A 24,793-nucleotide genomic window follows, 5' to 3' on the forward strand; every position below is an offset into this window, starting at 1 on the left:
AGTTATTTGTTATTTTTGTGGCAGAGGTCTGGCTATGATATCTACTGTTATAACATACAGACACACTCTATAAGAAGTGGTGTATTGTTCCGATATTGCATGACAGTGTCTGCATAATAGTGCATGACAACTGAAAACAAGGCCCTCAAACCAACAGCCTGACAGAGCCACACAGGAGAAGTGCACTTATTTTTAGACAGCCACAAACCATCGGCCTAATCCCTGACACTGCAGTGTTTAACATCAGTATGAGAAGCATGTTCTAGAGTCACAGCAGTGCAATCTTCATAAAAGTTGTTCTGATTAATACTGCAGCCAATATGCTCTTTAAAAAAAACTAAACTATAATTAAAAACAACCCTCAGCTCATTACGAAAACAAATCATGGCTCCAGTCTCACTTCCTCATTAGGGGTAGTGATGCTCTACTGCCGCTTAGTGGTGACACATATTACTTACTGTAATTCTATCCATCCAAAACAAAACTGAACTTATTAACTGCCCGTTATATGTTTTTTTCCCCATACATTCACCTGTATTTCTTTTCCGAATACAAAAATGATCAATGCATGAATGTGCATACTTTAACACATGATCAAACTGCGAGGCCGTCTCGCCAATCGGATGATTGCAAGACCCAAAGAAACTGAGTTAAATGGTGAGAGAGAGAGATGCTTGTGTTTAAAAAACAAACAGAATTCAGTTGCTTTGCTTTGGCCTTCAACAGCAACAGATGTTGGCAGCTGTAGACGGTGCACATGGGGTAAGTTTGAATTTTTGGTTATCTCTCACACAGGTTTCTGAGACGTCCTAGATTCAGCCGAGTGGTTTTACTTCCTAAACCGAACTACACTGTGACAGAAAACTTAAGATGATATAAAGGAGAATCAAACATCCAGCTAAACGCCCACAAGTCAAACTAGCCAGCTGCATGTGAGACCACAGACTGTGAGAGTCAGAGCTCATGGAGGCAATAAATATACTTTAAAAAACACAGACCTAAAAATAAATAAATACATGATAGATTTGGCCTTATTTCAATGTCCTGCTCATTTTTCTCATAGTGAAGTCTATGAAAGCTTATGTAAATCACAGGAACCAGCTAATATTTAGAAATGACACAAATGAAATTATTGTATGGGGTTGGTTGGCATGCACTGAAAACAATATAGTTACAAAGAATGACGCGATAAATGTAAATAGTGTGAGCATTTAATTCAAGTCAAGTCAAATTTATTTGTATACCACATTAAAAAAAAGCCAGCTGCTGACCAAAGTGCTGAACGGCTGAAACCCCCCCACAGTGCAACATCTGCTTTCATCTAAACCTAACCTCCTCTACCACACCAGCTCTCTGCATGTTCTCCTTCAGCTCATCCATGAAGTTTCTCTCTGGTCTTCCTCTTTTCCTCCTGTCTGACATCCTCTGTCCAATACGTCCACCATCCCTTCTCCGCAGATGTCAAAACCAACTCAGCCTGAGCTGGTCCTCAAATTGTTCTTCTCGGTCACTCCCAGTGAAAGTCTTCAAACCTTCAGCTCTGCCTCCTGTCTTTTTGCTACCATCTCCAAACTGTACATCATAACAGCTCTCACTACTAAAAGCCACCTCGACAGTACAAGACTCCGCTATACAGTTACACCTAAAGTATAAAGGTCCCTCTTTCAAGGAATGAGTTCCCATTTTGGACCGAGAAAACAGATGATTTAAAACTGTAAATGACCATCACTGAACAGAGGGGGTGGCTCACACGCTCTCAGTCTTTAGATGCCTTCCCAGACACTTCAACCCCGACTCACATCTTACACCAGGTGACCTCAATAGATCATGTGATAAGGTAGTTCAAGGTGTCACGATGGTGTCATCTACACCTCTGACCCATTCCCCTTATTTTAAGGTCATTTGCAAACAGGATTCCATTTAAAAGCACAGGTACACACTGCAGACGTTGCACGCCATATACCTTTATATATTAGAGATATTTGTATTATTGGAGCTACTGAGCAATATTTTGTAATGTCATGTATTATTTAATATAGTACTTTAACTAATTTCTTACTATTTTTACTGTCTTGGACCAACTGGGACCACAGAATTTTCTCTGGGTTTAATAAAATATTCTGATTAGGAGTTTGCCTTGGTTCATGAGATGATGCACATGATTGAAAGTATAGGTCAAGGGTTTAAATATTTGGGAGCTCTACACGCTTTGGTCTTAGAACTGGACAAGCCTCTTGGATGACAGGAGACATTTTTTTCAATTAAAAAAGACAAGAAAGGAACGCCCAGTTGCTCTCTTTTCAAGCACGTAAGTCTCATTATTATCTTGGAAATCTTCCATTTTCCTCACTATGTCATCTGCAAGCATCATACAATCACAGGCCCGGAGACTCTGCTTGACCTCATCTGTCAACCTGTCCAGTGGATCAGAGCTGACCCCTGATATCATCCCACCCCAGTCTGTCACCCATATCACACCCCTCACCACTGCCTTGTTGTCCTCATACATGTCCTGCACCACCCTCACTTTCACCCTCACTCTGCCACACTTCCTCATGCAGAACCACACTTCCTTTCTTTGAACTCTATCTTATGCTTTCTCAAGATAAACAACGACACAGTGCAATTCCTCCTGACCTTTTCTAGACTTCTCCATCAAAACAAAAATAGCATCTGTAGTTCGCTTTCTTGCTCAGTGACCATCACCTGTCAGCCTAGCTTCAACAACTCTTTCCCATGGGTTTATCCCTTTGTAGTTTGTACTACTACTACTACTAATAATAACAATGAATTATCCTTTGTACTACTTTTTAATAAAAAACATTAAGAAATATTCATTGTTTTCATTAAAATGTGTATTAAATGTATCTGTATTAAAATGTGTTAGCCAGGTAGCATCATTGTAACAGACTTTCTAATTTTGTATCAAATTATAGCTGACTCCTGTCTCTGTCAACTTAAAATAACAGATTTTCTATGCCTCGATCAGTTAAAGTTTTAGGATGCTTTTGCTGGGAGGAGCTAAATTAAATAAAATTGAGAAATATACATGGTTGTTGCGACCAGATAAAAAATGTAAACCTTTCAATAGTAGATTTTTGTTGGTGGCCCCCTCTAGTGGTCTGTAAAATAACAGCGTGGCGGCCCCTACACTCAGATCAGTCCGTTTTGGCAACTAACAAGGTTAAACAAACACAAGAACACAAGACTAAAGAGCGTCAGACTTATGGGAACTAATGCAAAACATTCTAAGGTAAAGCAGAGAGGAACAGGTTGTTTCAGTTCGCCTTCAGAAACTGAAACACTGATGCTATTTTGAGGGCAGAAATAAACCACATGCTGATATAAATAATGACAGGCAACAAACACATCCACATACTTGATGAATCTGATTCCTCATTCTGGAAATCAGTTGCTTCACCTGCTATTTTAACATCCAGACGTTTCGACATGTCTGCTTGGCCTCAAGTTAAACTCTGAAAACACTTGCCGTGATCAAGGATGCCTAAAAAACTGTTAATGCCGCCCTCTGGTGGTAGGATGAGGATTAAGAGTGGATTAGACAGTGAAATAAATCAAGATCGCTTCATTATTCTAATGTGATAATTGTGCTCAAAAATTGCATGAGTTTATGTTATATTTTTTAGATGTAGAATTTGCAAAGTCTGTCTCGTTCTCTAGTGTAGAACAAATTTTTTCCTGTTTATCTGCAATTTGGAGTTGCTTGATTTTGCCAAGATAAACAATTCCTGGCATTAACGTAGAGAGTTGCTAAACACTGGAAACGACAGACTTTGTGACATTAATGTTTTACTTGAATGTGAGACATTTGCTCTCGCAGCAGCCGACCAGTTCACTCATGGATACGGTTAATTGGAAAATGCGCTGGGCCTCTTGTATCATCTGGTAAGTGGATTAGACATTTTCAAGTTGTCAAATATCTCCTAAAATCCCTTTTTTGGTCATAAATTTCCACTTTTGTGCAGAAATTTTCAAATCATGTAGCTGAAAATAGTGGAGAATTACTTGTGTTTTTATACTGATAATCTGCAAGAATTCACTTTAGATGAACAGTGTTTTATATTTTTATTCATCAGTCAGTATGCCATATATATGCAGTCTTGACAATATTATATTAGTTGCACAGTGGTGTCGATTGTGCCACTGTGTTTGTTCTTCTCTGTTTGTATCAACTTTGGACTGGCAGATCAGATGACTGCAGACTGATAAACAGATCAAACTCTTTCCTTTTTTGTACCTTTCTAGGTTTCTGTATGTCTCAGTGTGTGAGTGCTCACCTCTGCCAGAACCAGAGCCTCAAATGTACGGGAAGGTCCAATCTCCTCTGTACCCTCAGCCTTACCCTCCCAACCTGCAGGAGCAGTGGGACCTCGTTGTCCCTGAGGGCTACCAGATTCGACTCACCTTCACACATTTGGATATTGAAGCTTCTGCAAACTGCTACTACGACTCACTTACAGTCAGACCCATATTTCAATACATATACAGAATTACCCTAAAAATCATAATATTAATAAATAGCTTAAGGTGAAAACCCAAATATGATTCAAGAGTAACGCTTGACAACCTGATTTGAGTTTACCACTTACATATGTTTTCATGTTTCTGTCAAGGTAATTAACAAGGTTATTATAGTTCAAACTAGATGTAAAAGTTTTGAAAAACTTTTGAATAAAATTAAAACTAACTGAAATTATTTTTTAAAGTTGGGAAATTAAAATAAAATATAATTGCAGTCACAAAATTTTATCGACACTTGTCTGATGAGATGTTGCCAAACATGTTTAATGAGACTTTGGATATCTAGAGGACTGTCAGTCAACTGCTTTCAAAAATGCGTGTTTTTATTGTAGTACTTGATTTTCCTAAATCTTGCCTCTGAAATATACATCCATACAATAATACTTAAAAAAGACTAAACTGAAACTATGATAACCCTGGTAATCACCGTGATCATCTTGTTGATTGTGATAATTGTAAGTTAAAAATTTACAACAGTGTATAACCACTGGAGACAACAGCAACAGATAGCTGTAGCTTATCAGCAGATTGTATCGCTGCTGCTATGACAAAAAGTTTTAGAGTCAGTCTTTACTGTGACGTTGCACAGAATTTAAAATGGTAGAGGGACACATAACTGAACAGATTTTTTTCTCTGCATTACTATATCCAGTTTGATGTTGACTTAACTAAACTTAGCATTAGTTCTGGCGGGTCATTGGATTATGTTTGGCCTTTCTGGCACTTTTAACCATCTTAGACATTTAAATGAAGAACCCATGAACTGAACATAAATTTTCATCTTCTGGATTTTGCCTTATTTTCATGTAGGATTTTATTCTTTGATCCTTTAGGTTTTCTACAAAGAGAAGGCCCTCTGGAAATTTTGTGGCAGTGAGAATTCTGCTGATGGGCATCACCCAGGCAACGAGCCCATCTTGTCTCCAGGAAACAGTCTCACCCTCATCTTTCAATCAGACAGCAACAACCCGGAGGCCCACCAGAATCTGGGCTTCTCTGCCCAGTACCATGCAATAGGTAGCTCCTCCACCTCTGTTTCTTGCACTTCCTTCTTTTACTGCTGCGCCAACTCACACTAACGTAATGACTTCTCATTATTAGACATAGATGAATGTTCTGCACCAGAGCCTGGAGATGGCTCAGGGCCACTCTGCTCTCAGATCTGCCTCAACACTCTTGGCTCATATCTCTGCTCCTGTCATCATGGCTATGAACTTCGCTCTGATCAGCGCACCTGTGTGTGTGAGTACCATGAAGATGCTTCCAATGAATGTGCGCTCAGACCATCAAACTGGAGTCTGCTGGGAGAACTTAGCTCCACTTCACAAACACATTCAAACATATAGGATCTCAAGATTACCAAAAGCACTATAAAAAAGAGGAGAGGATGGGGAGTCTGGGTTTAATGTTGGAGGCAGTTGGGTCATCAAACAGCACTAATTATTATCACTTTTTTGATTCTGGACTTAAAACATTGTGTAAGGACTCCCCAAATTATCCTCAAACACTTCAGTCAATTCATTAAGAGGGTAAACTTTCTCAGTTTCTTTCCTCTCTCTCATGCCCAGTATCCTGTGGCGGTGGTATATTTGATGAACCAGAGGGGCATCTGTTCAGTCCGGGATATCCTAATCACCCACCTCATGCTGTGTCCTGTCAGTATGTCATTTCTGTACAAGAGGGCTTCACTATTACTCTAAACTTTACTGACAACTTCCACATTGAGAGCATGGACAGCCCAGAGGGCCCGCAATGTCTCCATCACTGGTTGGAGGTAATGGCGAGCGATTTCAGCACACCTAGATTCATCAAAATCACAGGAAATAAAAATGTCTCTATATGTCATACAATTAATAAACTGTGCACTACTCTCTCCTAAAAAGTTGACTGTCAGAGACGAACAGCCCACAAAGCTATGTGGCAAAACGAGCCCAGGACCGATAGTCACAAACTCAAACATGGTCAAGCTGGAATACCACATTGATGATGAAGGACAGAGCAATGGCTGGAGCCTCGACTACAGCACACACAGTAACATGTCATCAAGCAACTGCAATTCTCCTGTTTGTCCTTCTGGGTTTAAATCTCAGTGTAAAATATATGTTTGATTGTTTTTGCTGTTTCCAGGGGTGAAGTGTCCATCACCTGGAAGTGTAGCTAAAGGCAGGGTCACTCCTAATTTGAGTGAATATCTCTTCAGAGATTACATCTATGTACGCTGCGATCAAGGATACAAACTGATGATGGTTAGCTGAAATTGTGTTTTTTAACAGTGAAAAACAAAATAATTGTTTCCTGGTTACTGTGTATAATGTAAAACATGGTTTTTATACCCTTCTTTAAAGAATGGTCGGGAGATGGAGAGTTTCTCTTCCATTTGCCAAAGCAATGGGCAGTGGCACCTTCCTCTGCCAGAATGCCACAGTAGGTCGTCTCTAAGCATATATACACAAAGTCTTCTCCATCCATACTAGTGTTCACAGACAAAGTGCATTTTGTTGTATTTTCTTGTTTTGTTCCTCTGCAGTAATTGATTGCGGAGAACCTGACCCCTTGCTGAACGGAGGCGTGGCCTTCCTTTCTGGGTTTCAGAATCAGTATCTTTCTGTTATTCAGTATCGCTGCAATGAACCATTTTACTCTCTCCTTGGGGATGCAAACGGTGAGATGTTAATAGTGCAATTTGTTTTGGATTCCTACTGTTCATTACTTTCCTTTTGCACAGTTCTGAAACTTTACTATTAGCAGGCTCCATTAACTATAATGTGCGATTCTCATTCAGTCAAACCATCATGGCATACTGATATGATGATACATGATATATACTACCATGATTCAAAACTTAAATAAGATTTAAATGCTAACATGATTTAACTGGAAATATATACCCTTTACATTTCTTCCACAAGGGGGAGAACTGAAACTCTTGAGGATCAGCAAAAAAAAAAATGTAAAAGTCACATTGTTTCTTCTTCTGCTCCTCAGTTAACTTCACATGTGATGCAGACAGGAAATGGAGATCAACCCATGAAGTTATTGACAGTCCACTTTGTTTACCAGGTATACATTTCCATCCTGCAAAACTTGATGAAGATCAAATGGTTAATTTAATGGGAAATTGATGTGTGAGATTTATATGTAAGTTTGTATCCAATTCAGTTTGTGGTCAGCCAACAAATCACATCAATGTGTATCAGAGGATCTTTGGAGGCCAGGATGCTCCAGATAATACAATCCCCTGGCAAGTGCTACTGAGTGTAAGTGGAAGCAGGGGAGGAGGCATGGTGATTGGAGACCGGTGGATTATGACAGCAGCTCATAATGTAGTAAATAAGGGAGTGATGGTAGCAAATGAAACTCTACGGGTAAGTAGTTGACTGTGAGCATTACTTTGTATGATCTCTGTCTGATTGGGATTCCCTTGGTAAATCTTTCCTTTTATGATATTGACTTGCAGATTTTCATGGGACTTAATGAGGTAAAAGCCCTCGAGAAATCTCCTCTGTTTGCTGCCTCAATCCATGTTCACCCTGAGTACAACAACCCCAACTATGTAGACTACAACAATGACATTGCCCTGATCAAACTGAATGTCACACTCACATTCGACTCATCTGTAATGCCAGTGTGTTTGCCAGAACCAGGAGCCACATATGATACTGGTGTGATGGGGTAAACAAACTACTATTGTGTCATAATGATTTTGAAGTCTCTTTAATGTCATCTACACTGTATAAAATTTGATGTTATTTTTAAGTGCTCTCATTGTTTGTTAACCACTTTATTTTGACAAGCTATTATCTTTAAGGTTCTGGATTAGTAAGAATTTTACTGAGCCCACAATGAATGTGTTTTGTATTCTTTCAGGCTGGTGTCTGGCTTTGGTGTTACAAACGAGAATAATCGTCGCATTCTAACAAATCAACTGAAGTATGTTTATCTCCCAGTGGTGGACCAGCAGACATGCAGGGATTCAGTCACTTCGGCAAGGAGAAGACGTGACAACATACCAGACTTAACAAATAACATGTTTTGTGCTGGACTCCCTGAAGGTGGGAAGGACTCTTGCCAGGGTGACTCTGGGGGCCCCTTCACTCTGACTAAAGATGGGCGACAATGGGCTGCTGGGATTGTCAGCTGGGGGGTTGAGTGTGGAAGAAAGGGCACATATGGAGTCTATACCAGAGTCGCTAATTACCTGAACTGGATCCAGAAGACCATGCAGGAGAACTAAAGTTACAGTAATTCAGTACAACACGGTGTAAATACACGATGAGAAAAAAAAATTGCATAATAAACTAAATTTTCTCTGTTGTGGAGTTTGATTTGAGAATTTTTAATCTATATTTCATTAAAAAAACTCTATAAATTCAGTTATTGATTTACTGTCTGTAAGTCAATGCATTATCTTTAAATCCCTGCAAAGCCTGTCTTTTACTACGTTTGAATAAAGATAGTTAATGCAGATCTGCATGTGTTTTATTCTTGTGTCTAAGATTAATCAAATCCTCCCACTTTAAAAACAATAACCACATCATCAGTCATTTCATCCCACTCTAACATTACTAAGCAATACTTTTATATGCAAAGAAGGCCCGCTCTCTTTCCACGTGCTTTTCCTTCGGCTCATTCTCTACAGGTTTGTACTTGATACGAACTTAAATTCTTTTGGTTTTTATGTATAACCATGTTCGAGGCATTATTGGCATTTTTTCTCCCGTACAAATCATGTTTCTACTTGTTTTTGCCAAAACAAACAAAGATAAAAAAGCTTGAAGACAAAAAGTCCAGTTCAAATTCCAGTGCTAAATACAGCTAATCATCTTCTGTGTGACAGTCATGGTTCATTCCAGTCTGAGACATCTCTTCTGGAAGTACAATCGACACCAGAGCTTTACAAACATGGGCTGGACCCACTGCATCATTTGGTGAGTGTGATGAAGATTTTTTTAATTTGTTCGTTGTATTAAAGAATCTTTTATTTCGGTGAATTTCTCATTAAGCTCATGGAGCCTATCAGTATTGCAGAGCTTTTTGTTATATGATGTTTTTTTTAATCATTATGCTTCATCTACAACCAATGTTCTAGACATATAGCTGTTAAAGTTGAAGACGTTGAACAAATTGTTAGTAATGTAGAAGAAATCAGCTTGGTGATTGAAGAAAGTTGATGTTAAAATTAAAGTGAAAATCAGCGGTTGTGTCACTTTATTTGCTCTTGTTCTGTTTGCATCAACTTTGGATGACTGACTCAGCTCCAGCTCTCTGTTTATTTGCTTTTCCAGGTTTCTGTGGTTTTCAGTGAGCGAGTGCCAGCAGCTGTCCACCACTGAGCCTGAAATGCACGGACAAATCCAGTCTCCCCAATATCCGCGACCTTATCCTCCCCACCTGCAAAAGCAATGGGACCTCTGGGTTCCCAGGGGTTACCAGATCCAGCTGTCTTTAACACATCTGGATATTAAAGTTTCTGCAGACTGCAGTCAAGACTCTCTCACAGTCAGAGCTTTGATTAGATCTGAATTTAAAAAATATTTCAAACAAGATACAAAACTTTTTATATTGCAGTTTTCAATTTTAGTGTATTCATTCATTCAGTTTGATTGGAAGTTAATTTGAATTAAGACGTTGGTTTAGAATTTTGTTTTTTTTTACAAAAGCAGTTTGTTAACATGAGTTTTGACTTAATTTTCCAGTTTTTCTACGATGAAAAGGTTTTGGGAAAGTTTTGTGGCCAGGGAAACTCTACTGATCACCATGGTGACGAGACGATCCTTTCTCCAGGCAACAAACTGACTCTCGTATTCCAAACAAGTGACTCTACACCAGAGCATCAACAACATACTGGTTTTTCTGCCACGTATAAGGCAATAGGTACAGTTTTCCTGAAATTTTCCAACTCCCATTAATGTACTATTTCATCAACAGCTTCAGGAAAAGTTTAACACAGTAAATATTCTTTAAATAGACATAGACGAGTGTTCCAAAACAGACCCAGGACTGGATTCAGGTCCGCTTTGCTCTCAAATCTGTATCAACACTGCTGGGTCCTACCACTGCTCCTGCCACAGTGGTTACAAGCTTCATTTAGACCAGCGCACATGTCTGTGTAAGTGTCGAATACAAGAAATTAGGCCTTTTTGTACATTAATACTTGTCATATGAAGCTCAGTCGCTAGAATATGGTTGAGGTGGTATGCTGATTACTGATTCTCTTACTGTTATTATTATACTGACCTTTGGTTCTTGCCCAGTGTCCTGTGGTGGGTGTGTTTTTGACAAGCATGAAGGACATCTGTCCAGTCCAGGGTATCCTAAACCCTCACCCCCTTTTCTCTCCTGCAAGTACATCATCTCTGTGGAGCCCAGATTCATCGTGACGCTCAACTTCAGAGACAATTTTCACATTGATAATAAAGATAATCAGCATGGTTCAAGCTGCCAAGGTCACTTTTTACAGGTAACGACTCGCGGTACCCACAGGGATTAAAAGTTACAAACCATGCTCCTCTGGTCTGTATGTAGCCTTCCACTATCTCTCCCCTCATAGGTGACCATTCCAGGCAGATTAGCTATGAAATTTTGTGGAACAAAGAGTCCTGGTCTGATAGTTACAAACTCAAGTACAGTCAGGCTGGACTACCACACTGAGGAGGAAGGTCTGAGCAACGGCTGGAGCCTGCAATATAGCACACATGGTGAGGAGGAGAGGTGGCATTTCCACGTTAGCAGTTTAAAACTATTTTTCTCATGCTGTTCATTCATGTTTGGTTGCTGCGTTCTTTACAGAGGTGAAATGTCCACACCCAGGGAGTGTGACAAAAGGCAGGATCACTCCTGATTTAAATGAATACTTTAGTGGAGACTCGATCCATGTCACTTGTGACCAAGAATACAAGTTGATGATGGTAATATGACATTTCATTGTTTACTACAGTGTGCATCAGTGAACTTTATTAACAGCCTCTTTTCCCTCACAGGATATTTATAGAGTTTTTTTTTGCTATCTCCATGTGTCTGTGTTTGAGCAACAGAAGCAGATCTTTCTTCATTTTTCTTTAGGTTTTTTCTTTGGTGAATTTGTCAATTAGAAAATGTGTGTAACAGTCATATATTTTCAGGGACAACAAGAGATTAAGACATTCTCAGCCATGTGTCAAAGCGACGGGCAGTGGCAACTCCCTCTCCCAACCTGCATAGCAGGTACTGATGTGCTGTCAAAATAAAATACTCTAATAACAAATTTAGGACTTCAAAATGAAAGCATGAAGCCTTTGCTTACACCTGAGTTCTGTTCATCTTATCCAGTTTGTGGTCAGCCAACAAATCACATCAATGTGTATCAGAGGATCTTTGGAGGCCAGGATGCTCCAGATAATACAATCCCCTGGCAAGTGCTACTGAGTGTAAGTGGAAACAGGGGAGGAGGCATGGTGATTGGAGACCGGTGGATTATGACAGCAGCTCATTATGTAGTAAATAGGGGAGTGGTGGTATCAAATGAAACTCTACGGGTAAGTAGTTGACTGTGAGGATTACTTTGCATGATCTTTGTCTGATTGGGATTCCCTTGGTAAGTCTTTCCTTTTATGATATTGACTTGCAGATTTTCATGGGACTTAATGAGGTAAAAGCCCTCGAGAAATCTCCTCTGTTTGCTGCCTCAATCCATGTTCACCCTGAGTACAACAACCCCAACTATGTAGACTACAACAATGACATTGCCCTGATCAAACTGGAAGACACACTCACATTCAACTCATCTGTAATGCCAGTGTGTTTGCCAGAACCGGGAGCCACATATGATACTGGTGTGATGGGGTAAACAAACTATTATTGTGTCATAATGATTTTGAAGTCTCTTTAATGTCATCTACACTGTATAAAATTTGATGTTACTTTTAAGTGCTCTCATTGTTTGTTAACCACTTTATTTTGACAAGCTATTATCTTTAAGGTTCTGGATTAGTAAGAATTTTACTGAGCCCACAATGAATGTGTTTTGTATTCTTTCAGGCTGGTGTCTGGCTTTGGTGTTACAATCGAGAATAATCGTCGCATTATAACAAATCAACTGAAGTATGTTTATCTCCCAGTGGTGGACCAGCAGACATGCAGGGATTCAATCAGTTTAGCAAGGAGAAGACGTAACAACATACCAGACTTAACAAATAACATGTTTTGTGCTGGACTCCCTGAAGGTGGGAAGGACTCTTGCCAGAGTGACAATGGGGGCCCCTTCACTCTGACTAAAGATGGGCGACACTGGGCTGCTGGGATTGTCAGCTGGGGGGTTGAGTGTGGAAGAAAGGGCACATATGGAGTCTATACCAGAGTCGCTAATTACCTGAACTGGATCCAGAAGACCATGCAGGAGAACTAAAGTTACAGTAATTCAGTACAACACGGTGTAAATACACGATGAGGCAAAACATTTGGACAATAAATATTATACTATTTTCGCTCTGCTGTGGAGTTTGATTTGAGAATTTTTAATCTATATTTCACTAAAAGCTCAGTTTTTGATTTTCCGCTTTCTGGAAACAACCACAAAATACTGTCTGAAAGTCGGTGCATAGTCTTTAAATCCCTGTAACGCCTGTCTTTTACTACGTTTGAATAAAGATAGTTAATGCAGATCTGCATGTGTTTTTTTCTTGTGTCAAAGATTAATCAAATCCTCCCACTTTGAAAATGATAAACACATCATCAGTCATTTCATCCCGCTCTAACAAAGAAGGCCCGCTCTCTTTCCATGTGCTTTTCCTTCGGCTCATTCTCTACAGGTTTGTACTTGATACGAACTTAAATTCTTTCGGCTTTTATGTGCAACCATGTTCGAGGCATTATTGGCATTTTTTCTCCCATACAAATCATGTTTCTACTTGTTTTTACCAAAGCAAACAAAGAAAAAAAGAAGAAGCTTGAAGACGGGCGATCGTGGCTCAAGAGTTGGGCGTTCGCCTTGTAATCGGAAGGTTGCCGGTTCGAGCCCCGGCTTGGACACTCTTGGTCGTTGTGTCCTTGGGCAAGACACTTCACCCGTTGCCTACTGGTGGTGGTCAGAGGGCCCGGTGGCGCCAGTGTCCGGCAGCCTCGCCTCTGTCAGTGCGCCCCAGGGTGGCTGTGGCTACAATGTATCTTGCCATCACCAGTGTGTGAATGTGTGTGTGAATGGGTGGATGACTGGATATGTAAAGCGCTTTGGGGTCCTTAGGGACTAGTAAAGCGCTATATAAATACAGGCCATTTACCACAAAAAGTCCAGTTCAAATTCCAGTGCTAAATATAGCTAATCATCTTCTGTGTGACAGTCATGGTTCATTCCAGTCTGAGACATCTCTTCTGGAAGTTCAATCAATGCCAGAGCTTTACAGACATGGGCTGTTTTTCTTTTTCTTTTGTGAATTTCCAATTTAGCTCACAAAGCCTATCAAGATTTTAGAGCTTTTTGTTATATGGTGTTTTTTTTTATCATTATGCTCCGTCTACAACCAATGTTCTAGACATGAAGCTGTTAAAATTGAACAAGGCGAGCAAATTGTTAGTAATATAGAAGAAACCAGTTTGGTGTTAGAAGAAAGTTGATGTTAAAATTAAAATAAAAATCAGCGATTGCATCACTTTATTTGCTCTTGTTCTGTTTGCATCAACCTTGGACGACTGACTCAGCTCCAGCGCTCTGATTTTTTCACTTTTCCAGGTGTCTGTGGTTTTCAGTGAGCGAGTGCCGGCAGCTCTCCAACACTGAGCCTGTCATGCATGGACAAATCCAGTCTCCCCAATATTCTCAACCTTATCCTCTCATCCTGCAAAAGCAATGGGACCTCTGTATCTACTGGTTTCAGATTTTTATGTAACTTAATGATATCAGAACATTTCAGCGCTCTCTTCAGTAAGCAGCTCAGTCTATTTTCACCCTGAGTACAACTACTCCAGCAGTACAGACGACAGCAATGGTACTGACTTGATCAGAGTGCAAAAGTAGATCTCATAATCTCATGTGTAATGCCCATATGTTTGCCAGAGGAGGGTGCTACACACATAACTGAAATAAGAGGCAAATAAATACATTAGATTTTTTAAAAGTATCATATTTATCTAAAAGGAGTAAACATTTTCCTCATAAATTTTTGAATTTGTTCTTCTCCCCTAAGTAACAACATGTATAAATTTCACTAATTTTGTGGAAAAGATTTACAGGAAGTCACTGCTGTATTTTTGTTTTCACGCTGGTTTCGGGCTTTGGTCTTTCAATAATGAGCATGTGTATTTCCACAAGGAGACACATGAAATACCAGAATTAACAAATAACATGTTTTGTGCTGAACTCCCTGAAGGTGGGAAGGACTCGTGCCAGGGTGACAGAGACACTGGGCTGCTGGGATTGTCAGCTGGTGGGTTGAGTGCATACCAGGTAACAATCTGTTGTTAGCATAAAGGCATTTAATCACACATTTAAGTCTTCAGTCTGTTGTCAGACAGCAAAATCCCTTAAGTGTAAGAGTATATCATGAGTATAAATGGAGCCAGGAGAGCAAGCATAGTTGCAAGACCAGTTAATTATGACTTCAAATAGTTATGTTGTAACGGGCAACCTGTATCAAATTTAACAGGTTCAATTGCATGTGTTATTTGATATTTGCTTATTGAATACTTCCCCCCCTTCCTCTTATGGTGTTGATTTGCAGATTTTCATGTGATCTAATAATATCAGAACCCACCAGGTCTCCCCTATGTTTCTGGTCACACTACAACAATGCCATCACCTTGATCAAACCTCTACACTTGATCATATTCACCTCATTCATTATGATTATGTCCATATGCTTGCCAGCAGAAGATGCTGATTCTTGTGAACACATTCGCCAATTTATGCTTTTCTCCACTCGAGTGCCAACCTATAGATCTCACTCGGCTTCAACATGAAATACTTGTAGATGTTTTGAATTTTCCATAAGTCTCAGTTATACAGTGGGATGCAAAAGTTTGGGCAACCTTGTTAATAGTCGTTATTTTCCTGTATAAATCGTTGGTTGTTACAATAAAAAATGTCAGTTAAATATATCATATAGGAGACACACACCGTGATATTTGAGAAGTGAAATGAAGTTTATTGGATTTACAGAAAGTGTGCAATAATTGTTTAAACAAAATCAGGCAGGTGCATAAATTTGAGCACCACAAAAAAAGAAATGAAATCAATATGAAGTAGATCTGCCTTTTGAAGAAATTACAGCCTCTAAACGCTTCCTGTAGGTTCCAATGAGAGTCTGGATTGTGGTTGAAGGTATTTTGGACCATTCCTCTTTACAAAACATCTCTAGTTCATTCAGGTTTGATGGCTTCCGAGCATGGACAGCGCTCTTTAACACACACCACAGATTTTCAATAATATTCAGGTCTGGGCTGAGATGGCCGTTCCAGAACGTTGTACTTTTTTCTCCGCATGAATGCCTTAGTGGATTTTGAGCAGTGTTTTGGGTCGTTGTCTTGATGACCACATATTTTACTGTAGGCAGCAGGTGTTTTTCTTGGAATGCTGTGTTCTTTTTCCTCCATGCATAACACCCCTTCTTATGTCCAAATAACTCAATTTTAGTTTCATCAGTCCACAGCACCTTATTCCAGAATGAAGCTGGCTTGTCCAAATGTGCTTTAGCAAACCTCAAGCGGCTCTGTTTGTGCTGTGGGCAGAGAAAAGGCTTCACTCTTGCATACAACATCTCCTTGTGTAAAGTGCGCCAAATGGTTGAACGATGCACAGTGACTCCATCTGCTGCAAGATGATGTTGTAGGTCTTTGGTGCTGGTCTGTGGGTTGACTCTGACTGTTCTCACCATTCGTCGCGTCGGTCTATCCGAGATTTTTCTTGGTCTGCCACTTCGAGCCTTAACTTGAACTGAGCCTGTAGTCTTTCATTTTCTCAATATGTTCCTAACTGTGGAAACAGACAGCTTAAATCTCTGAGACAGCTTTCTGTATCCTTCCCCCAAACCATGATGGTGAACAGTCTTTGTCTTCAGGTCATTTGAGAGTTGTTTTGAGACCCCCATGTTGCTACTCTTCAGAGAAAATTAAAAGAGGAGGGAAACTTACAATTGACCCTCTTAAATACTCTTTCTCATTATTGGATTCACCTGTGTATGTAGGTCAGGGGTCACTGAGCTTACCAAGCCAATCTGAGTTCCAATAATTAGTTCTAAAGGTTTTGGAATCACTAAAATGACAACAGTGCCCAAATTTATGCACCTGCATGATTTTGTTTAAACAATTATTGCACACTTTCTGTAAATCCAATAAACTTCTTTTCATTTCTCAAATATCACAGTGTGTGTCTCCTATATGATATATTTAACTGACATTTTTTTTTATTGTAACAACCAACAATTTATACAAGAAAATAATGACTATTAACAAGGTTGCCCAAACTTTTGCATCCCACTGTACTTTTGTTTCAGGCTTTGGTGTTTTGCTTTTGCGTTGTAAACATGGATAACAGGCAGATTCAAACAAGCAAACTGGAGTATGTGCATTTCTCAGTGGTGAAGCAGGAGACATGCAGGAATTTAATCATTTTGCTTAGGAGAAAAACATAGGGGGCACATTGTGTCTATAACTATCTGAACTTGAGCAACACTGGAGCCTATCCGAGCTACAGTACCATAAGGTTAGAAGCAGGGTGCACCCTGGACAGGTCACCATGTTGTCGCAGGGCCAACACAGAGCCCAGGATAAAATCCTGTAACAATTTATTCTTGGAGAAATTCAGCAAACAAAACAGACCAATACATTTAGAATCTAAGTCTTCATTAGGGTCTATAAGAAATCAGACACATCAGAGGGACACAGTGGAGACACCTCTGGTTGAACGGTTTGGAGACATGCTTGTGTGGACTGGACAAAGCATGGATGTCCAGTCCCTGTCCCTATCCATGATCCACTTTGGTAACCCTAAAACCAAACAGACAAAAGAAGATTTATTTATTTAATTATTAATTCATTCATCCATATATTTTATTTATGTTGTCGATTTACGTTAAAATGAGCGTGTGTGCTTGTTTCCGCATTGACTGACGACGGACCTCTGTTCTGTCATTGGGCGATCCTGCCTGTTCGCTTTCACTTTCATTCCACCCACTGCTACAGTGCGCATGCTCCTGACAAAGAAACAGCTGCACAGACTCTTGAACTGCCTTTATTGTTTACTTTTAGATTGCGTTAAATTTAAAGTCCAGCACGTATGATGATCGCCATCGATGGAGTGAAGAACGGATATAAACAACTCTAGGCAGTAAACTCCTGAATAATGCGGTGGTAGTTGTTGAAATCAAAAGTGAAAGTGCTGTGGTGCACTCAGCAGTTATTTGATATCCTTCTAATTTTAATTTACAAAAAAACTGGGAACACTTGCACTATGGTGGGGATGATGATGGTTATTAAAGTCATTTTAACTGGATACCTCATGACGTGCGTTTATGGTAAGAGCATAAATCTCATTGATTAAGCACTGACTGTAGAGACGTGACTGTGAGCTCGACATTAAAGCTTTTAACAGAAGTATTTGCTGATAACCGAAGAGCTCTGAGAAAAGTGGGTATTTTCTGAACCTCTAATTAACAGTATTTAGGTTAAAATGGCAGCAGAATAATAGAAGGGCTCAATATACCGAAACACCTGAGCTCTCTGATCTTTTCTCTCTATTAGTCCAGACAGTGGTTCTATCTTAAATGCTGGTGCACTAAGATTTTTAAGAACTGTTCTTCTTCTTGTTTCTTCAGCTGATGGAGTTGCAGATGTGGTACTCACCTGCACTCTGGTGGAGGAGGGAGCTGGACTTGGTGGAATGGGAGGCGGTCACTTCACTCGGACTCCAGCCACTCTTATTTTACGAGATGTTGCTGTGGGCCCGGACGAATCACTCGAAGAACTCACTCCGTTTGTTCCTCCCTCCATCCCTGATCCAGACCTCCTCCTGTTTGAGGCCAAAGGTTTTTCCCTTGCCACCTCTTTGTGCAAAGTTTCCTCTAATGTAAGCAGGACTCTGTGATGAACTTCTCTTATTCTTTGTAACAGTATCATCTCCTGAGATCCCCAATGCAAACGTGCTGCTCCATGCAGACTGCAATGAGCAGGAAGTGATGTGCGAATTAAGTAGTTACTCTCCTCGGGGATTCGAGGAAAACTCAGATCGGGTCTTTTTCATGGTGTCCCTCAGTGTGGATGAGGTTGACTTCAGCACTGCGCTGATTCTGGAGACCTTGAAGGTGGAGAAAGACGAGTCAACCCTGATGCAAAGCAAGCTGGCTCTTCCTCTCAGCCAGTCAGGAACTCTGCTTACCGACTGTGAGATCCATAGTTTAATATCACATTTTATACGAAGGAGCTTTATATGGTTTTCTTAGATTACACATCATCCTCAAATGTTTTCTACCCCTCAGTGATATTTGTGGTGTTCACCCACATAAAGTCTGTGTCTGCCCCTCTGAGAAGTGATGTTCTCCTCAACTGTGGCTTCAAGCAGCAGGACACGCCATTAGCACAGGAAGTGGGCATTGAGTGGCGTCTGCAGCACAGAGGTAAAGGCAGGAAGGTGCTTGAAATGAAGAGGGCGCTGGATGATACAGAAGGCAGCACGATAGGTGAGCATTGTAGGTGTTAGCAGGTGTATCTGCATGTGTAATGCAGGGTTTGGCAATGAGAACCTACACTGTTTATTTTAATGGCTTTAAGACTGATGCTACTCAGGATGGTGATAGTTCAATAGTGGCATCCCACTTTACAAATATATGTTTAAAAAAAGGGGCTTTGAATGATTGTTTCTAGTGATCTTAGGAGGATCATTTTAGTGACAGTCTTCTGAATGTTTTCAGTGAGTTTCTAGCCATGGGTTTCTTTATGTATGTAAGTTTTGAACCAAATGTCTGATTTTTATTAATTGTTTAGATAATGGTATTGAGACAAGTGGAAAGGAGACTATAATGTCAATTTTTGACTTTTATTTCAGGCCTGTTGTCACCAAAGATGACCTTTAGCATCTTAGCATTTTTACTATGTTTCTGTAAAGTTGCCACAAAAAGTTATCAGAAAGTTAACTCAAAGGTTATTTGAGATTTTAAAAAATATTCATCCGTGGAGAAGCTAGCAAACAGGAAGTGAGGTCATATGAAAAGATTTTTATGGTATTGGAACCAAACTTTATGGATGTATTTAAAGATTACAAGCAAACAAACAAAAAACAAAACAAAACAAAAAACCACTGAAAAAACAAAATGCATCTGTCTTACTACTATTGCCACCTGTAAAATGAAGATAATTTCACCTTCACCCTTTTTGTACCCCACATTGCTGCTTGTAGTTGTATTTGAATAAATAGATTTTAAATAGGTGTACAAGTTTGTTATTTTATAAATAATTCAGGACCTCAGAAGAACTGTTAAAACATATGAAATCACAGGGACAGTGGGTGATCTCAGTCCTGCACCAGCTCCAGTGTCAGTGTACATATAACTAGATTTGGATTTTAATTACATAAAGTTTTTACATGCCTTTTACATGCCTCCTTTAAAAATACATTTATCTTATAGTTTTAAAGGAGGTCATTTAGGAATTAAATATCTTCGTCCTTTACCCACAATTCACCTCTGTGTATTCATGAAATTCTGCTCTGTAGTTTAGTCTTGCTGAATTACTGACAGACAGGCAGATGCCATTAAAGCACACATGTGGAGATGATGTGAAGAGCACGAACTGAAGAAACATCAAACAATTATTATTCTGTCTGTTTAGTGGACGGTGAGAGGGCCGGCTCAAGCATAAATGCTGCCCAGGTTGTTGGTGAGGGTAACGCGTCTTTGACTCTGACCACGCTGAAGGTTGGAGATGAGGGGACCTACATCTGTACAGTCAGTCTTGGTCCTTTCCACTCCCAGCAGGTCGTTCAACTTCGCATTATTCGTAAGTTTCACTCTGATCTTAATCCTCAGCCGTTGTTTTCTTTGATATTCTGTTAATTCTTCTCTCTTACTTTTCCCCCATAGAACCTCCAGATGTTTCCCTCTCAGTCGAGAAGTTGGTTTTAAAGTCAAGTTCGTCCCAGAAATTAAGTTGTCACAGCAGTAAATACTACCCACTGGATTCTCACGTCAGTAACTGTGTTTTGAGATGTAACTGTTACCCATTACTGTTTTGTAACACCATCCTTTTAAACACCAATCTTATTAGTAACTTTAATATATTATCATGTTTATGAAAGGAGATTTTTTTCTCAATCACAATGAAATAGAGGAATTTAATAGAGAAGTTATTGCAGGCCTTAAACCAGCCTCTCTCTCAAAGTCTCTCTAAGGACGCCTGAAAGTGTAGATATTTTTAAACGTACCAATGCTCTTCATCTTGTTAATGAAAAGTGTCTTTATTTGCTGTTTTGATAATAAGTTATCTTCCATATTTATTCATTTGTGTCCTTTTGAATTGCACTAGCTCCTAAGGCTACATTTAATTGAATGACAGGTCATAATTCTCTGCTCTTTTCTGTTTTTTAGATTGAGTGGTTTTCCCTCTCTCCTACGGACACAGAGCCACAGCTCTTTATAGATCAGGGCTCCCTGTCCAGTCATCGGCAGCACGGTGATGGAACGTTCACCCTGTCCTCTCACATAGCTGTGCCTCCCACCACCGTCCCAGGAACCAAAATCATCTGCAAGGTCTCCCACACAGCTCTAGAAGAACCGCTCTTTGTTAGTGTGGTGGTGGAACCTCCTGAGCCTAGTATGTATATCTATTTAACACTTTAAAAAAAATTTTTTTTACCATTATCAAAGGGTTTTCATTATCTTGCTGAGAGTGGAATATAAATAGATGACAAGTCTGACATTGCTATTTTTATATTTTTCTATAGAAAAAAACTCTGGTTCGGTCCTGAGCTAACAAAATCCTACAGTGGAAGTTTTGGTTCAATCATATAGAAACTGGCAGTTGTAGTTAAACCAGGTGTTTTCCACATTTTCAGTTGGCATTTGGGGCCTTGACGTGTTACAAATGTAACAATTTACAGATCACTTTTAGCACCCTTGATGCACAACACTTTGGTTGACTTTGTGGATGAATTCAACATGACAATTTATTTCAGAAACAGTGTAAACATTTTTTTTCTATTATGAGGGTGATTGTATTTATGTCTGATGTTAACCTTATCCACAAAACCTTTGTGTGTCTCCGCAGATTCCTATTGGTGGATACTGGGCTTCCTGATCATCACTGTACTTTTCTTCTATCAGGTCATGGGATAAATTTCACTTACATCATCGTGACTGGAGACTAGAAAGTTTCTTTGTGTCATTTTAGTGTTTAAGTTATTTTTTTTAGGTATTCCACTGGTTTGTTCAACTCTTCCAGCTTTCTAGAAACTGAAAAACAAAAGTATAGAATAAAATTAGTCTCAGGAGGTTTACAAATGTGTAATATGTGATCAACAGGTGTATACTAAAATTTATAAATGTGTACAATGATTTGTAAGTTTTGAAGACTCACATGCTCTAATCCACACACAAATACAGAGGAATTGGAACACATGGAAAACTAATTTACAAATGGATATATCAAACCTGAATAAACAGTCAGGACACAAATTTTACAGTTCGACTTTATAAATTTGATAATTTGTACTTTTAGAAAGTTTCCTGTAACATTCTTTATATTCTCACATACAGATCTTTAAATATGCATGCATGAATCCTCTGATATGCACAGTGAGGGTTTGAGACTTCACATTGTGATGTTCACATAGTTCCACAAATGTAAGCTGTGTTCAAGTGCTAGAGAAAACAACTGGTACATCTGGGGTTCCAGTGGATTCATATGTGTGCTTGTTTTAGTTACTATGGATTATGTAGGGTGGAGAGACATCTCTATGGCTCGTCCTCTGAAGTGAATCCACAGGTGCTGACAATTTCTTGTATATTTTGATTATATATGATTAAGTTGATATGGATAACAATCTAGGTTACTATATGGCATCTATGTATGTTTCCTAGTCCAGTGTAATGAGCTGTTCTGTTTATTTATGTGTGGATCGAGCACCCAAGTAGTGAAAAATTTAATCATTGTGCACATTTGTAAATCTTAATTTACGTTTAATTTATATATCATTTGTAAACATTTGGGGGAAAAATTTTGCTCCGTACAAAAAACTTTTTGGGGGGGTGAAAGCTATGCATATGGTAACCGATCTATTTATGACATAGCTGTGAAATTTCTATACATGATACATTTTTTGTTTATTATTTTTAATACCAACCTATTTTTGCACTATGCAAGTTTGAAGCTTGCAATATGCTAAATTGCATTAAAACCCACAGATCACATCCCAAACTATGTTATTCACCAACAGTACAAATTTTATTCATATACGATAACACTGCAATTATACAGTAGCAAACTCCCTTACATGGAATTATTCCCTTCACAGCTTTCAGTATGGTTGTTGTCGGGGGGGCTGTTGTTTGCAGGTAGAAAATAATGGTGTGTAGGGGCAGTAGGCATTTTCATCTTCTGCAGACATGAAAGGTCCACACGATTTGTATTTGAAAGCAGCTAATAGTGCAATTGCACTATGAGTATTTATTACCTGAGACATGGTCTCTGTAATATTTTTGTAAACTATTTACTTTATATTTTTTCCCAGGAGCCCACAAAGGCCCAGAAATTATTTTTTTAAAAGAGCAACAATATTGAAAGCACCTTAAATGAACATAAAGTTGTTTTTCCTTGAATGTAAAATTATGCTTTGAGTATTTGGGGCTTATTTAGACTTTTTTTTTTTTTGATCAATATAAAGTGGGAAAGGGTTGTTTTTTTCTGTGACTCTACTGAAAAATTGGTATGACTATTTAAACAATCACAGCCTCTTAAATCCCACTTACCTGCTGAATTTACTGTGCATTCAATAATTTAGAAGCCTGGCAGAACTTTGTTTTATATTCTAGTGGAGATCCTGATGCTCCCTGTGACATTTAAGGAGGATGGAGTGATGCTGCCATACAAGCCTTAGTTTGAATGTGTGACTTGGTGTGTAACGTCAGTGAAAGATGGTACATAGACCCAATAAATGTAGATTATTATACTTAAAGTGGGAATTTGAGAAGGTTTTTGTTATACTTCTTATTTTTGGTACTATATATATATTTGTTTTATCCTCCCTTCAGTTTTTGTATGATTTTATTTTATTTTATTGTACCTGTAATATAGAAGGATTATGTAATACTGTGACAATGGTTAAGGAATTTCCACTGATCAATCTTTGTACATTGTGGAATTGATTGAAGTCATTAAAAAATACAACATCATGAAAAGCTTCATGCTGTTCATAATAAACCCCTCAGTGCAATTACATTTTATTTCTATAGCACCAAATTACAACAAAAGTCTCAAGGTGCTTTATCTTGTAAGGTAAATCCATCCATTCTCTTCTGTTCATCCTTGTCAGAATCCCGGGGAGGCTGGAGCCTATTCAGCTACCATAGTTGTTGGGTACAGCCTGGACAGGGCTAGCACGGAAAGACAGGCAGCCATTTACACTCACACCTATGGACAATTTAGACTCACCAAATTAACCTAACCCCAATAATTACATGTCTTTGGACTGTGGGAGCCACGTGGGAGCCACGTGGGAGAATCCTCATAAACAGAGAGAGAACATGCAAACTCCACGCAGAAGATCCCTGGTCAGACAGTGGACTCGAACCCAGATCCTGTGAGGCAAGTGTTAAAGAACTGGAAAATTGACTTTCATCTGACAAGAGGACTTCGGAGCAACAGTCCATTTCTTCTCTTTTTACCAGAAGACCAAAAAGACACTTTTGACATTGGAACTCATTTCCTAAAGACATCTGTGTGGTGACAGAGACCTCCATCCACTCCTTGTGAAGCTCTTGCAGGTTTTTGAACCAACCTTTCTTAACAATCCTCTCAAACCTGGAGTCACCTCTGTCGCTTTTGCCACAATTTTCCCTTGCAGTCAATTTTCTATAAAGATGCTTCTTTACAGCACTGTGTGAACAGCCAGCCTTTTCAGCAGTGACATCTTGTGGCTTGCCCTCCGTATAGAGGCTGCTCATGATCATCATCTGGACAACAATCACGCCAGCAATCTTCCCCATGATTGTGGTTGTGTGTATTGAACTAGAACAAAAGATGCATATTATTTACAGTATACTGTGTGACTAATAATTTACTCAAACTCTAAATGAAA

The 24,793-nt window shown here is 39.2% G+C and overlaps 3 protein-coding genes across 3 annotated transcripts; all 3 read left to right on the plus strand.

Moving 5' to 3' along the window:
• The first annotated feature begins 3,774 nt into the window (after positions 1 to 3,774).
• LOC146564181 (complement C1r subcomponent-like) lies at positions 3,775 to 9,013 on the plus strand. Its single transcript, XM_085291759.1, has 13 exons — positions 3,775 to 3,906; positions 4,267 to 4,480; positions 5,376 to 5,559; positions 5,644 to 5,784; positions 6,111 to 6,316; positions 6,426 to 6,573; positions 6,670 to 6,788; positions 6,888 to 6,966; positions 7,070 to 7,204; positions 7,528 to 7,602; positions 7,702 to 7,907; positions 8,000 to 8,214; positions 8,410 to 9,013. The coding sequence occupies exons 1-13, from the start codon at positions 3,806 to 3,808 to the stop codon at positions 8,774 to 8,776; spliced, it is 2,190 nt and encodes a 729-aa protein (XP_085147885.1). The 5' UTR covers positions 3,775 to 3,805; the 3' UTR covers positions 8,777 to 9,013.
• A 320-nt stretch (positions 9,014 to 9,333) lies between these two features.
• On the plus strand, positions 9,334 to 13,171 carry LOC146564182 (complement C1r subcomponent-like). Its single transcript, XM_085291761.1, has 11 exons — positions 9,334 to 9,470; positions 9,828 to 10,041; positions 10,239 to 10,416; positions 10,511 to 10,651; positions 10,797 to 11,002; positions 11,093 to 11,240; positions 11,332 to 11,450; positions 11,664 to 11,745; positions 11,851 to 12,056; positions 12,149 to 12,363; positions 12,559 to 13,171. Exons 1-11 carry the CDS (start codon positions 9,382 to 9,384, stop codon positions 12,923 to 12,925), a joined length of 1,965 nt encoding a protein of 654 aa, XP_085147887.1. The 5' UTR covers positions 9,334 to 9,381; the 3' UTR covers positions 12,926 to 13,171.
• A 4,519-nt stretch (positions 13,172 to 17,690) lies between these two features.
• tapbpl (TAP binding protein like) lies at positions 17,691 to 23,989 on the plus strand. The gene is made up of 8 exons (XM_085291764.1): positions 17,691 to 18,023; positions 18,324 to 18,533; positions 18,619 to 18,888; positions 18,984 to 19,184; positions 20,332 to 20,499; positions 20,583 to 20,686; positions 21,087 to 21,312; positions 21,766 to 23,989. Exons 1-8 carry the CDS (start codon positions 17,960 to 17,962, stop codon positions 21,831 to 21,833), a joined length of 1,311 nt encoding a protein of 436 aa, XP_085147890.1. The 5' UTR covers positions 17,691 to 17,959; the 3' UTR covers positions 21,834 to 23,989.
• The last annotated feature ends 804 nt before the right edge of the window (positions 23,990 to 24,793 follow it).

Source organism: Mchenga conophoros, linkage group LG11 (genome assembly GCF_057382185.1).
Source record: "Mchenga conophoros isolate Kocher_MC1m ecotype Shallow Benthic linkage group LG11, M_conophoros_male_GT1.1, whole genome shotgun sequence".
Lineage (NCBI taxonomy): Eukaryota > Metazoa > Chordata > Actinopteri > Cichliformes > Cichlidae > Mchenga > Mchenga conophoros.